Source organism: Salvia miltiorrhiza, chromosome 1, assembly GCF_028751815.1.
Source record: "Salvia miltiorrhiza cultivar Shanhuang (shh) chromosome 1, IMPLAD_Smil_shh, whole genome shotgun sequence".
Taxonomy (NCBI): domain Eukaryota; kingdom Viridiplantae; phylum Streptophyta; class Magnoliopsida; order Lamiales; family Lamiaceae; genus Salvia; species Salvia miltiorrhiza.
In genome coordinates, this window is record NC_080387.1 from 14,991,150 (window position 1) to 15,003,693 (window position 12,544).

Genomic DNA, 12,544 nt, shown 5'->3' on the forward strand with positions numbered 1-12,544 from the left:
GCAGCCCGCCCTGTCGCAGCCCGAAAACCCGACACTAGTGATAGTGGGGTACGAGTATCGATACGACTATTTTTAAAAGAATAAAAGATAAGAAGAATAGGTCGAACATCAAGCGGAAGCTCGCATCAAAAGGTGTTAAAGAAATCATTATAAATGAACCCAAGGGTAAAATCGTCAACGTCGTTATAACTTTTTAATTATCAGGAATTTCAAGATCAAAAACAAAACAGGTATAGCTTATTTTTCATAAGGAAACATAATATGCAGAGTATCGCAGCAAAAGGCGAACCGGTTACATGTATGGAGACACATAACCGTGAGTATATCACTTGATTCATATTCAAAGTAACTTCACATCAAGACTTTATCGATAAAAAGGAAATACGATAAAGTAAATACGTCATCTAACGATCCCCCACCAGCACCAGACCAATCTCACTCCTCGCTTAGCCTGCACATTTAGAAATACATGCAGGGCGTGAGTATATAATACTCAGTGGGCAAACGCCGAAAAACAAGAAAGGCGCTCTTAGAGCTATAAGTTTGAAGCTTGCCACATCTCAGCAATACACAGAAATAAGTTAGTATTAAATGAATCTGTGCATGCAGTTTTAATAATCAACATCATAAATAAACGATAGCGCTATCAAAGTACTCATCATGCATGTACCACATCTACAACTCATCATCATCATCAAAGGTACTGAGAAGTAGGCCTCCCTCTCAAGTACCGTGACCGGCCGATTCGCTCAACGGCTCACAGTCACCTCAGTGTACACTAGCCCTGGCAGGATAGCTATCAACTGCCCAGGACCCGAATTCGTCTCATCTCATCAGTAGAGGGTAACATACAAGCTCAACATCAAAAATTGGCAAGTCAAACATTTCTCAACATCATTTATCTCAAATAATTTGATAAGCTCATAAATATCATCATTAATCATTTTAGAAAGTTCATACGATATACGTATACTCAAAATATTGCCCACCTGAAGACCTTACTCAAACACTCCCGTCAAAGCGGAGTTACTTACTTCCTTGCTCTGCTCGTGTCTTCAGGGATCATCGTCATCATCGAAGGTTCATGTCATAAAATGAATCCCGATTAGAACTCAACGACAAAAACTCATGCCTTAACTCATGCTCCATCTTATATTCTATCTCTTAATCGACTCTACATAAACTTCTTCACTCATTTCAAATCCTTAAGTCCAAGGATAGGTTTCAAGAAAATCATGGTTCTAAGTCTCGATTTATCTCTCATATAAGACTCGTCTAATCTCATTAAAACACTTAGGCAACATAAACACATAAGGCACATAAGAAAATACAATCAAACATCAACAAATCATGTTCTGTTTTCCCACTGACTCAACTTCAAAATTTAACACGTTCTGACTCCGACATCTCCTGGACTCCAGACTCATACCAAAAGAAAGGTATTTGAGTCTAGTTTCATTTAAAAAAAAGTAGAGTCAGAAACTCCAAGTGGTTTGGGAGATATGGCGTTTTTACTACGGTCTACCATATTCGGCAGTTTTGAGCAATCGGAAACATTGATTTTTGAAAAATAGTAAACGTTGTCAAACAGAGCTCAACTTTGGTGGATATCTAGCCCATACAGTACGGTTGATACCATAAAAATTTGGAAAGCTAGATCACACAGGAAGCTACTGGAATGAATGACTTTGTCCCCTGTTCTCTGAAATTCCCGGTAGAAATGTGCAGATTTGGTTTTGCATTTTGTAAAAATAGTAAATCAAGTCCAAATGACTTGAAATTTTACCGGTATGCTCAAGACTCATGTAGGGATATGCTGTAAAATTTGCAAAGCCATTAGACATCGACAACCCGTCGATCACAGTAGGTCAGTAGCCTACGAAAAATCACCAAAAACTCATCTCAAACTCTTAAATGCTCAATTCAACATTCCTTCAAAGAAAACCAATCAAAGCTCATTTTAAACACATATAACACTCAAAAACATTCAAAAACATTTAAAATACTCATCATACTCAAATTAACTCTCCTCTTTTACATCTTAACTCAAATCTCAAGGAAAACGTTTCTACAACGTATCAAGTCAATCCTCTTCTCAATTTCATGCTTAAAAACACTCAATCATTCAAAATGACCTCATACTTCATATAACTCATTTTATACACATAAATCCCCTATAATCATACCAACCAAACTTTAATAAAAACTCATATGTTCACATAAACTCTCAACAAAAACATGACAACTTCACAAAATGGTCATAAAGCAAATTAGACCTCATTTTATCAATTATTGACTTCTCAAAATATGAAAACTCAAAAACTCTCATAAACTAACTCAAGTCAAAATTTTACTTAGCTTCCAATAGACTTAATCAAACATATTAAAACACCAACATCATGCTCAATTACACATATCTTAAGCCAAATCAATTAATAGACACATAGACAAGAAAGTCCTAATTTTTACCAAACTAAACTCTTTGAAATTTTATAAACTCACATGGATCTTTAACCTCATCATATATCTATCAATTTTAGTCATTTAAACTCACATATACTCCATTCATTTACAAATTAGAGCATAGATACACATAGCCCTAATTTTAGTAAACTAACTCATATCAAAATCATCATTTGACATCATATACTCAATTTACTCCATCAATCATCATCATATACATCTCATGAACTCCTCTTCATCATCAATTCATCACTTTAATCATCAACTCAAAAATTCCCAATTTTGGGTAAACTAAACTATATCAAAGTTTGAATCTCAAAGCATAGCTTTTCAAAACACACATCAATCATCACCAAACATCACATAGATCATTTTTCTCACCTCAAATCAAGGAAAGAAAAAGAAAAATTTTGAAGTGTAGAACACCTATTTTTCGAAAATTTGAGGAAAAGAAAGGGGGTGATTTCTTGCTTCAATCTTTCAAGAATACTCATATACAAACTCACACAAATTTTATCTATGAATATAGAGATCACTTACCCAAGTTTACACCAAAAATCAAATTTTCTCTCTCTAGTCTTGAAGCCTATCTTCAAGGATTCTCTTGAATTCAAGTTGATAAGAGGTGTTTAGGTGGGATTTTGTTGGTGATTTATGTGTTTGGCATATTTTGGTAAAGCTTCGGAGGTCTCATCTATGGTTGACAATGGTGGAAAGTAGAGAGATGAAGGGGAGAGAGAGAGTGCCGAATTGGGTGGAGTGAGGAGAGAGGTGGTCGAATTTGTGAGTGAGGGAGAGAGAATTGCTTCACAAGATATGAATTGATTTGGATGATCTTGTGGAAGATTTGTGATCTTAAAGAAAGATTTGTAAATCTTATGGAATATATGCAATTAATGCATTGATCTCTCTCTCTCTAATCTCTACACTCTCTCTAATCTCTACTCTCTAAATCTCTACTCTCTCAATCTCTACACTTAGTAAATTTTAGTAATTAGTCTCATACTTGGGAAATTAAAAATAAATCATGTGAGAAGGGTGATTAAATAATAATCACAAAAACTATGGAAATATTACTCATTAATAAAGTACCATAGTATAATTATTCATGTGACCAAAATAAAATAATTATAGTACTAATATTAGTGCACTCACTCAATTATAATATTCCTCATCATAGGAAAAAAAATAATAAAAAAAAATATTATGCTTGGAAAAATTTCCATAAACCGGCATCGTTCGATTTCTCGGTAAAAATAAACTGCACTTGCTTTGCAACCTTAATAAAAATTCCAAGTGCTAAAGTCACAAATAAAAAATCATAATAATATGGTCATATTGACACACGTCACAAAATCACATAATCATTCAGTCACGTAAATTCACATAACATCACATCAAAACAGTCGGCAGACTCAAATAAGCTAGACGTCTCTCTGACCGACTCTATTTATCAAGGTTTCTCACTCTTTCTTCCTCGACTCTATTTCCAACTCATTATTCCTATTTTTCTTAATAGGACAGTCAATCTCTAATAATTCAGTATCCGGTAACTCTATTCCCGGTAGTTGGAAATAAAATAAAATCTCAGCTCAAATCAATCAGCATCTCTATCTCAACTCATTTCTCAAATCTCATCACTCTAATTCCATCATCGGTTTATTCACTCGTATCTCTATTTAAAAGACAATCTGTCTTATCTGTTCATAAAAAAAAGTAGTCTCGTAATTCGACATCTCAGTACTCTCAATAGTGTTAAGACACTATCTCACAACATGAGGAAAAGTATGGGGTGTTACACGCCCTAACTAAGGATAGTTAAGCCGAGTGATCTACGACTAGGGATGGGGTTAAAGAATAAGGGGAAGAAAGAGGCGTCATTTGGAATCGTAAAACTTACTCAACTTAAGAAAACTCGTCATAATTTCTCATTAATACTCATTTAAACAGTCTATGAAAGACAACATAAAAACTTGATAAATATCATTAAACCAGTTGTACATCATATGAAACCATTACTTAAGACTCAAAGTATGACATAACACACTATAAAATCAACAACATCTTGCAGCGGAAAGTAGCTAAACATATGTATGAAGACATATTCTAGACAGGTTAACTATTTATTAACAACCCTGGAGACTCCGCTCATTGCAGCACCATCACCACATCAGCTCAACCTGCACATTTAGAAAACATATGCAGGGCTGAGTACAAAAGCACTCAGTGAACACATGCCAAACATCTCATTCTTATAAAGCTATAAATATTGTCATTGCCATTTCATATGCATAATACAAGGAATTTGTAGAAAGGCCCTGTATTAGCTAAACTCATTTTCATTTCCTCAAAGTTGTCTGCGCAGACTTTTCTCATCAGGTAAGTATCATATCTGTTATAACATCAAGTACTGAGAGGGAGGCCTCCCTCTGCAGCACTGTGATCGGCCAACCCGCTCGATGACTCACGACCACCTCAGTGTACACAAATCCTTACTAGTATCTACACTAGCATAGGACCGAATTCTTCATCTCAAGCAGATAGATAACATACCAAAACATCAAAAATTTGGCAATGCAATAACTTCAATATAACATCCTTCATATAATAACTCCCTTCATTTCATTTCATTTCATTTCATAAAGAACCATTCATCATTTGATCATTTTCATAAAATCGAAACTTAACAATTTATATCATGTCATTCATTTCATTTCGTATAAGAGGCCTGTATGCAGGGGATCTCTATATACGTGTTTAAGAAAGCCCACCTCGTTGTGTCTCTGTATCAATGAGTAACGTCACTCTCTCCCTCAAGTCGTTACTTCCCAAAAGGACCTTCATCGATATTGATGCAGTTCAGAGTAGAGGCCAGGATGCAGAGCAGAGCCGAATTTCAGAGGCTGCACAGAGTGAAGATCCGGTGCACGTACCCGTTGGTCCAGTGACGAGAGCTAGGGCCCGGACGTTCAAGGCCAATTTAATGACATTGGTGGAGGAAATCTGGAGGCAAGAGCTGAAAAGGCCAATTGGAGAAGGACCGATGGATCAGGGCTCAAAGGTGGTAAACCTTATTGCTTACCGAGTTGAACCACCAGAGGAGTCTCGGTTCCTCTGGCTTATTGAACAAGTTCCGTTATTTCTTTAATTTCTGTTTATTTCCTTTTTACGTAGGGTTTCCCGTTCCCTATAAATAGGGTTGTTATGTGTTTGAAAAGTTAGACAATTTTGATATTAAAAACAGTGAGTTTAATTCTCTCTCAAGTTTCGAATTCTTCTTGATAAACAAGGATTCAACCTATCGACGAATCGACGAGATCTCCATCCCTCGCCGTGTGTCATTCAGCGTCTCCGAGTTCCTGCGTCAAATGCACGTTGGGGTTTAGGGAATTGATGCAGCCCAAGGTTCGTTGGTGCAAGACCCGGTGCATGTTCCTGTTGGTCCGGTTACAAGAGCACGAGCCAAGAAGTTCAAGGAGAGCTTGATGAGCTTAGTTCAAGAAGTGTGGGCTCAAGAGTTGATGAAGAGACCCATTGGAGTTGGCGAATTGAGCCCGTGCTTAATTAATCTCATTACATGCGAGTGGGCCGAAGCTTGAAGATTTTAATTATTTTGAAGACTTCATTTATTTATTTCAGTCTTGTTATTTTCGCAGCCCATTAGTTTAAAGGGCTTTGTTATTTTCGAATTAATAAGGGCCTTGTTTGGCAGCCTTGTGAATTTCGAAATTAGGGCTTCTTTTTGCTTGTTAGTCAAGTTAGGTTTAGTCTTTACTTTGCCTATATATAAGGCTTTGTGTTGGACGAAATTTTCAGCCTACCTTTAATCAAATTGTGAGTTTTTATTCTCTCTTGAGAGTTTCGAATTCTTCTTGATTTTTCCAAGACGAATTCAATTTATCGACGTAACGGCGAGAACAACCAACCCTCGTCGGGTGTCATTCAGCGTCCCCGAGTTGCTGCGTCAACTGCACGTTGGGGTTTAGGGATCCGTTCGCCTAAATCATTCCGTGGGTTAGATTCAGAGGTTTTGGGATTTCCACCCTTTCCGTTCCAGTTCAGTCTTCCGCGTGCGTTGTGTTCGATCGATCGGCAAGGATCGTATCATTTGGCACCAGAGCCGCGTTTCGTATCCAGGTTTCGTTTTCGTTTTCTGTCTACGTATCCAGGGTAGAAGCTTTAGGTTTCGTCTGTTCAATTTTCGTTCCATCTACTGATTTCAGTTTCTGCGTTTTAGGGTTTCCGTTTTCTGTCCTAGTTTTCTGTTCCGCTGTCTGTTTATAATTCCTAGGGTTTCGATTTTTCTTCTGCTGTGCTCAATACCATAATATCTGGGGTGGTCTGAATTACTCATAAACATACACGTTTATACACATCCATCATCATACGACTTACACACATCCATATAAATCCATACGTCATAATTTCGTTTGGTTCTTGAATTTTCTTTTTTTTTTTCAGAACCTATAGTCTGTTAAGGTCCGAAAGAAAAAAAAAAAAAAAAAAAAAAAAAAAAAAAATTCTTGCAACATCTTGTTCCTACAGTTTCTGAAAATTTTCTTGCAACATCTTGCAACATCTTGTTCCTACAGTTTCACTGGCATCGTATAGAGCCTTTTGGGGCAGTTTCTGCGTACATTTTTTCCGATTTTTGATTATTTCTCGTTGTGTTTTCTGGAGTCCTTGGGTAGTATAGAGCCTTTTGGGACAGTTTCTGCGTACACTTTTTCCGGTTTTCGTTTACTTCTCATTGTGTTTTCTGGAGTCCTTGGGTAGTATAGAGCGTTTTGAGCCTATTTCTGCGCAGTACTTTTTGGGTTGTTCAGTCTGCGTTTCTGATTGTCTTCTTTCTGTTTGGGGGTTTTCCCATCTTTTCGTATCCGTTTAGTGTTGTTGGTGTGGTCTCTTGTGGGACGTTTCATTGAGTGCTCTCGCTGAGACAGTTTGGGCGATCTCGTTGGTACAGTTGGTCTTTGAGTTCCGTTGGTAGATTGAGGGAATTTGATTCCTTGAGAGAGAAATTGAGTGGAAAAAGGCACGAGAGAGTGAGATTATTAGAGTGAAAAAAATCGTTGAATTGTGTGATACACGAGCGCTGAGTGATTTCATCTTGACTGATACACGAGTGTTTGTGAGGTGGTGAGGTCCTTTTATTTTGTTTCACTAACCGTTTCTTGTTTTCTTTGTCACTATGTCTAAGAAAGATGAACAGGGTGCGGATGTGAGCGATGGCCCTGTTATGGATCCACAGTTGAAACTCAGAATTTGGCAAGATGTTACACTCAGAAATCGAGGGAGTGTACGACAAGATCGAGCTGATGGAGCAGTCTCATTCTCGAGAGACCACTTTCACACGAGGAGGTCGCCGCGGGCGAGGAGGCCGTGGTGGTGGAGGAGGTCGATTCCACCGTCCGTATGAGGAGCATGTAGATGATACAGGATTTGAGGATGAGGACGATGGCGGCAGAACGTGGCAAGATAACAATCTGGGCAACATCAAGATGAACGTTCCTCCCTTCCAAGGGAAGAATGACCCAGAATTGTATCTTGATTGGGAGAGAAAGGTGGAGCTTATGTTCGATTGCCACAACTATTCAGAGCTCAAGAAGGTGAAGTTGGCAGCAATTGAGTTCTCCGATTATGCACTTGTTTGGTGGGATCAGTTGGTGACGAGTAGGAGGAGAAACAGTGAGCCACCTATTCAGACTTGGCAGGAGATGAAGGCTGTGATGAGGAAGCGTTTTGTGCCGAATCATTACTACCGCGAGCTTTTCAACAAGTTGCAGACTTTGAGGCAAGGCAGTCGGAGTGTGGATGAGTATTATAAGGAGATGGAGGTTGCCACGATTCGAGCGAATGTGGTGGAGGAGCGAGAGGCGACCATGGCTAGATTCTTGACTGGTTTGCATTGGGATATTCGTGATAAGGTGGAGTTGCAGCACTACGTTGAGTTGGAGGACATGGTTCACATGGCCATCAAGATCGAGAATCAACTCAAGAGGAGGGGCAACAACAGCAGCAACCAGCGCCAGAATCAGGGTAATTGGAGGCAATCGCAACCAGTTTCTAATGGTTCCTCGTCAAAAGGGAATCAATGGAAAAAGGAGGCACCGCCGAGAGAGGAGAAGAAGCCGTTCGTTAGGTCCCGACCCGAGGGAACCGGTGCAGCAAATCAGGGCAGTCCGGCCGTTTCTGATGGTCGAAATCGAGATAAGAAGTGCTTCAAGTGCCAAGGCTTCGGGCATATTATGAGTGACTGCCCGAACAGGAGAATTATGATCTTGAGAGATGACGGCGAAGTCGTGACGGATGGTGATGAGACCGATCCTGATATGCCGAAATTGGAGGATGGAGATGGTACCGATGATGAGGAGGAGTGTGAGGAGATTTTCGCGCCCAATGGACAGCTTTTTGTAGCTAGGAGAGCTTTGAGTGTCCAAACTCAACCCAATGAGCGAGAGCAGCGGGAGAACCTCTTTCACACGAGATGTCTTGTTCAAGACAAGGTATGTAGTGTGATCATTGATGGCGGGAGTTGCACGAATGTGGCTAGTAGAGCCATGGTTGACAGATTGGGGCTGACCACGGAGAAGCATTCCAAGCCATATCGTTTGCAGTGGCTGAATGAGACAGGCGTCATCAAAGTGACGAAGCAAGTGAAGGTTCCGTTTCGCATTGGGAAGTATGAGGATGAGGTTGTGTGTGATGTGATCCCTATGCAAGCGAGCCACATCCTGTTGGGGCGACCGTGGCAGTTTGATCGCCGTGTTATTCATGATGGCTTCACCAACAAATACTCATTTGAATACAAGCAGAAAAAGGTGTCACTTGTTCCTCTTACTCCTAAACAAGTTTATGAGGATCAAGTGCAATTGCAAAAGGAGGCGGACAAGGTGAAGTCAAAGGACCAGCCCGTGGAGAAGAAGGAGAATGGATTGATTCATAAGTCCTTTCTTGCTAGGGCTAGTGATTTGAAGTGGTGTGTACAGGAGGAGAGGCCGATCATGCTGTTGCGATATCAGGAGAACTTGGTTATTACTAATGATCTCTCTTCTCTACCCCCTTCTATTCGTTCTGTTTTGCAGGAGTTTGATGATGTTTTTCCCGACGATACACCTGCCGGTTTACCACCAATTCGAGGGATTGAGCATCAGATTGACTTTGTGCCCGGCGCTACACTTCCGAACCGACCAGCTTACCGAACCAATCCGGAGGAGACAAAGGAGTTGGAGAGGCAAATTGGCGAGTTATTGGCCAAAGGGCATGTGAGGGAGAGTTTGAGTCCTTGTGCGGTACCCGTTCTACTTGTACCGAAGAAGGACTCGTCTTTGAGGATGTGCTGTGATTGCCGAGCCATCAATAACATCACGGTAAAGTATCGCCATCCTATCCCTCGTTTAGATGATATGCTAGATGAGTTGCATGGTTCTTGTGTCTTTTCTAAGATCGATTTGCGTAGTGGATACCATCAGATTAGGATTAAGGAAGGTGATGAATGGAAAACTGCTTTTAAGACAAAACTTGGTTTGTATGAGTGGTTAGTTATGCCTTTTGGTTTGACTAATGCGCCTAGTACGTTCATGCGTCTTATGAATCATGTTTTGCGTGCTTTCATTGGCAGATTTGTTGTTGTCTACTTTGATGATATTCTCATTTATAGCCAGAATCATGATGAGCATGTTGAACATTTGAGGTCTGTTATGGATGTGCTTCGCAAGGAAAAGTTGTTTGCTAACCTTAAGAAGTGCATTTTCGGTACGGACATGCTTGTGTTTCTTGGTTTTGTTGTTAGTGCGCAGGGTGTACAGGTTGATGACGAGAAGATACGAGCTATCCAAGAGTGGCCAACGCCGACGAACGTTGCAGCAGTTCGAAGCTTTCATGGACTTGCTAGTTTCTACAGGCGATTCGTGCCTCATTTTAGCAGTGTTGCAGCACCATTGACGGAAGTCATCAAGAAGAATGTGGAGTTTAAGTGGGGCAAGGCGCAAGAGGAGGCATTTCAACAGTTGAAATACAAATTGACCCACGCCCCGGTATTATCTCTTCCTAATTTCTCCAAATCTTTTGAGATTGAATGTGATGCTTCTGGTGTTGGTATTGGTGCAGTGTTGATGCAAGAGAGACGACCCATTGCGTATTTCAGCGAGAAGCTAAACGGGGCGACATTGAGTTATCCCACGTATGATAAGGAGCTGTACGCATTGGTGAGAGCTTTGCAAACGTGGCAGCACTACTTGTGGCCCAATGAGTTCGTCATTCACACGGATCACGAGTCGTTGAAACACTTGAAGGGGCAGCACAAGTTGAACAAGCGGCATGCAAGGTGGATGGAGTTCATTGAGACGTTTCCCTACGTCATCAAATACAAGCAAGGTAAAGAGAATGTGGTGGCCGACGCACTTTCTCGGAGGTATGCCTTGATCTCTACCTTAGATGCTAAGTTGCTTGGTTTTGAGTGTATCAAGAGTTTGTATGAGCATGATGCTGATTTTGGTGAGATTTATCTAGCATGTGCGAGAGCTGCGAGTGGAGAGTATTTTAGGCATGATGACTATCTTTTTAGGAAGAATAAGTTATGTGTTCCTAAATGTTCTTTACGTGAGTTGTTATTGCTTGAGTCTCATGGTGGGGGTTTGATGGGACATTTTGGCATTGCTAAGACTTTAGCTGTTCTGCATGAGCATTTCTTTTGGCCTCATATGAAACGTGATGTTGAGAGAATTTGTGGTCGATGTGTTACATGTAAACAAGCTAAGTCTAGGGTGAGTTCCCATGGATTGTATACACCATTGCCTATTCCTACAGCACCTTGGATTGATATTTCTATGGATTTTGTGTTAGGTTTGCCTAGGACTAAGCGTGGTCGAGATTCCATCTTTGTGGTTGTTGATCGATTTTCTAAGATGGCACATTTTATTCCATGTCATAAATCTGATGATGCATCTCATGTAGCTGATCTATTCTTTAGAGAGATTGTTAGATTGCATGGCATGCCTAGGACTATTGTTTCTGATAGGGATTCGAAGTTCTTGAGCTACTTTTGGAAGACTTTGTGGTGTAAGTTGGGTACTAAACTTTTGTTTTCTACTACTTGTCATCCACAAACTGATGGTCAAACAGAGGTAGTGAATAAGACTTTGTCTACTTTGCTTAGAGCTATTATCAAGAAAAACATTAAGTCTTGGGAAGATTGTTTGCCTCATGTTGAGTTTGCTTATAATCGTTCTGTTCATTCTGCTACTCAATTTTCACCATTTGAGATTGTGTATGGATTTAATCCTTTGACTCCATTGGATTTATCTCCCTTACCTGAGCATGTGAGTATACTAACCTTGATGGCAAGAAAAAGGCTGATTTTGTGAAGCAGATTCATGAGAAGGCAAGGCTGAATATTGAGAGGCGCACGAAGCAGTATGCCGAGCAAGCCAACAAAGGACGTCGCAAAGTAGTGTTTGAGCCCGGTGATTGGGTATGGCTGCACATGCGCAAGGAAAGGTTTCCATTGCAGCGGAGATCCAAGTTACTTCCTAGAGGCGACGGGCCATTTCAAGTGTTGGAGCGCATCAATGACAATGCCTACAAGTTGGACTTACCAGGTGAGTATAATGTGAGTGCTTCTTTTAATGTGACTGATTTGAGTCCTTTTGATGTAGGTGATGCTTTGGATTTGAGGACAAATCCTCTTCAAGAGGAGGGGAATGATGCAGCCCAAGGTTCGTTAGTGCAAGACCCGGTGCATGTTCCTGTTGGTCCGGTTACAAGAGCACGAGCCAAGAAGTTCAAGGAGAGCTTGATGAGCTTAGTTCAAGAAGTGTGGGCTCAAGAGTTGATGAAGAAACCCATTGGAGATGGTGGAGTCAGCCCAAGTCTAATTAATTTCATTACATGCGAGTGGGCCGAAGCTTGAAGAATTAATTTATTTTGAAGACTTCATTTATTTATTTTAGTATTGTTATTTTCGCAGCCCATTAATTCAAAGGGCCTTGTTATTTTCGGATTTTAATAGTAAGGGCCTTGTTTGGCTTATTAGGGCTTGTTTTTAAGTTGTTTCCTTATTAGAATTAGGTTTAGCCTTTGC

At 40.2% G+C, this 12,544-nt stretch overlaps 1 protein-coding gene and 1 long non-coding RNA gene across 2 annotated transcripts; one reads left to right on the top strand and one right to left on the bottom strand.

Annotated features, from left to right (window-relative positions):
- Positions 1–269: 269 nt before the first annotated feature.
- LOC131006699 (uncharacterized) lies at positions 270–3,302 on the bottom strand. Its single transcript, XR_009095714.1, has 3 exons — positions 3,004–3,302; positions 990–1,053; positions 270–451 (listed from the first exon to the last, which is right to left on the bottom strand). It is a non-coding gene; the product is annotated as an uncharacterized LOC131006699 (long non-coding RNA).
- A 4,653-nt stretch (positions 3,303–7,955) lies between these two features.
- Positions 7,956–12,274, top strand: LOC131006667 (uncharacterized; the record flags this gene model as incomplete). The annotated part of the gene is made up of 7 exons (XM_057933828.1): positions 7,956–8,478; positions 8,527–8,775; positions 8,818–9,230; positions 9,549–9,797; positions 10,245–10,876; positions 11,009–11,783; positions 11,924–12,274. Coding segments are annotated over 7 exons (3,192 nt in total), but the record flags the coding sequence as incomplete, so codon positions are not given.
- Between the last annotated feature and the right edge of the window lie 270 nt (positions 12,275–12,544).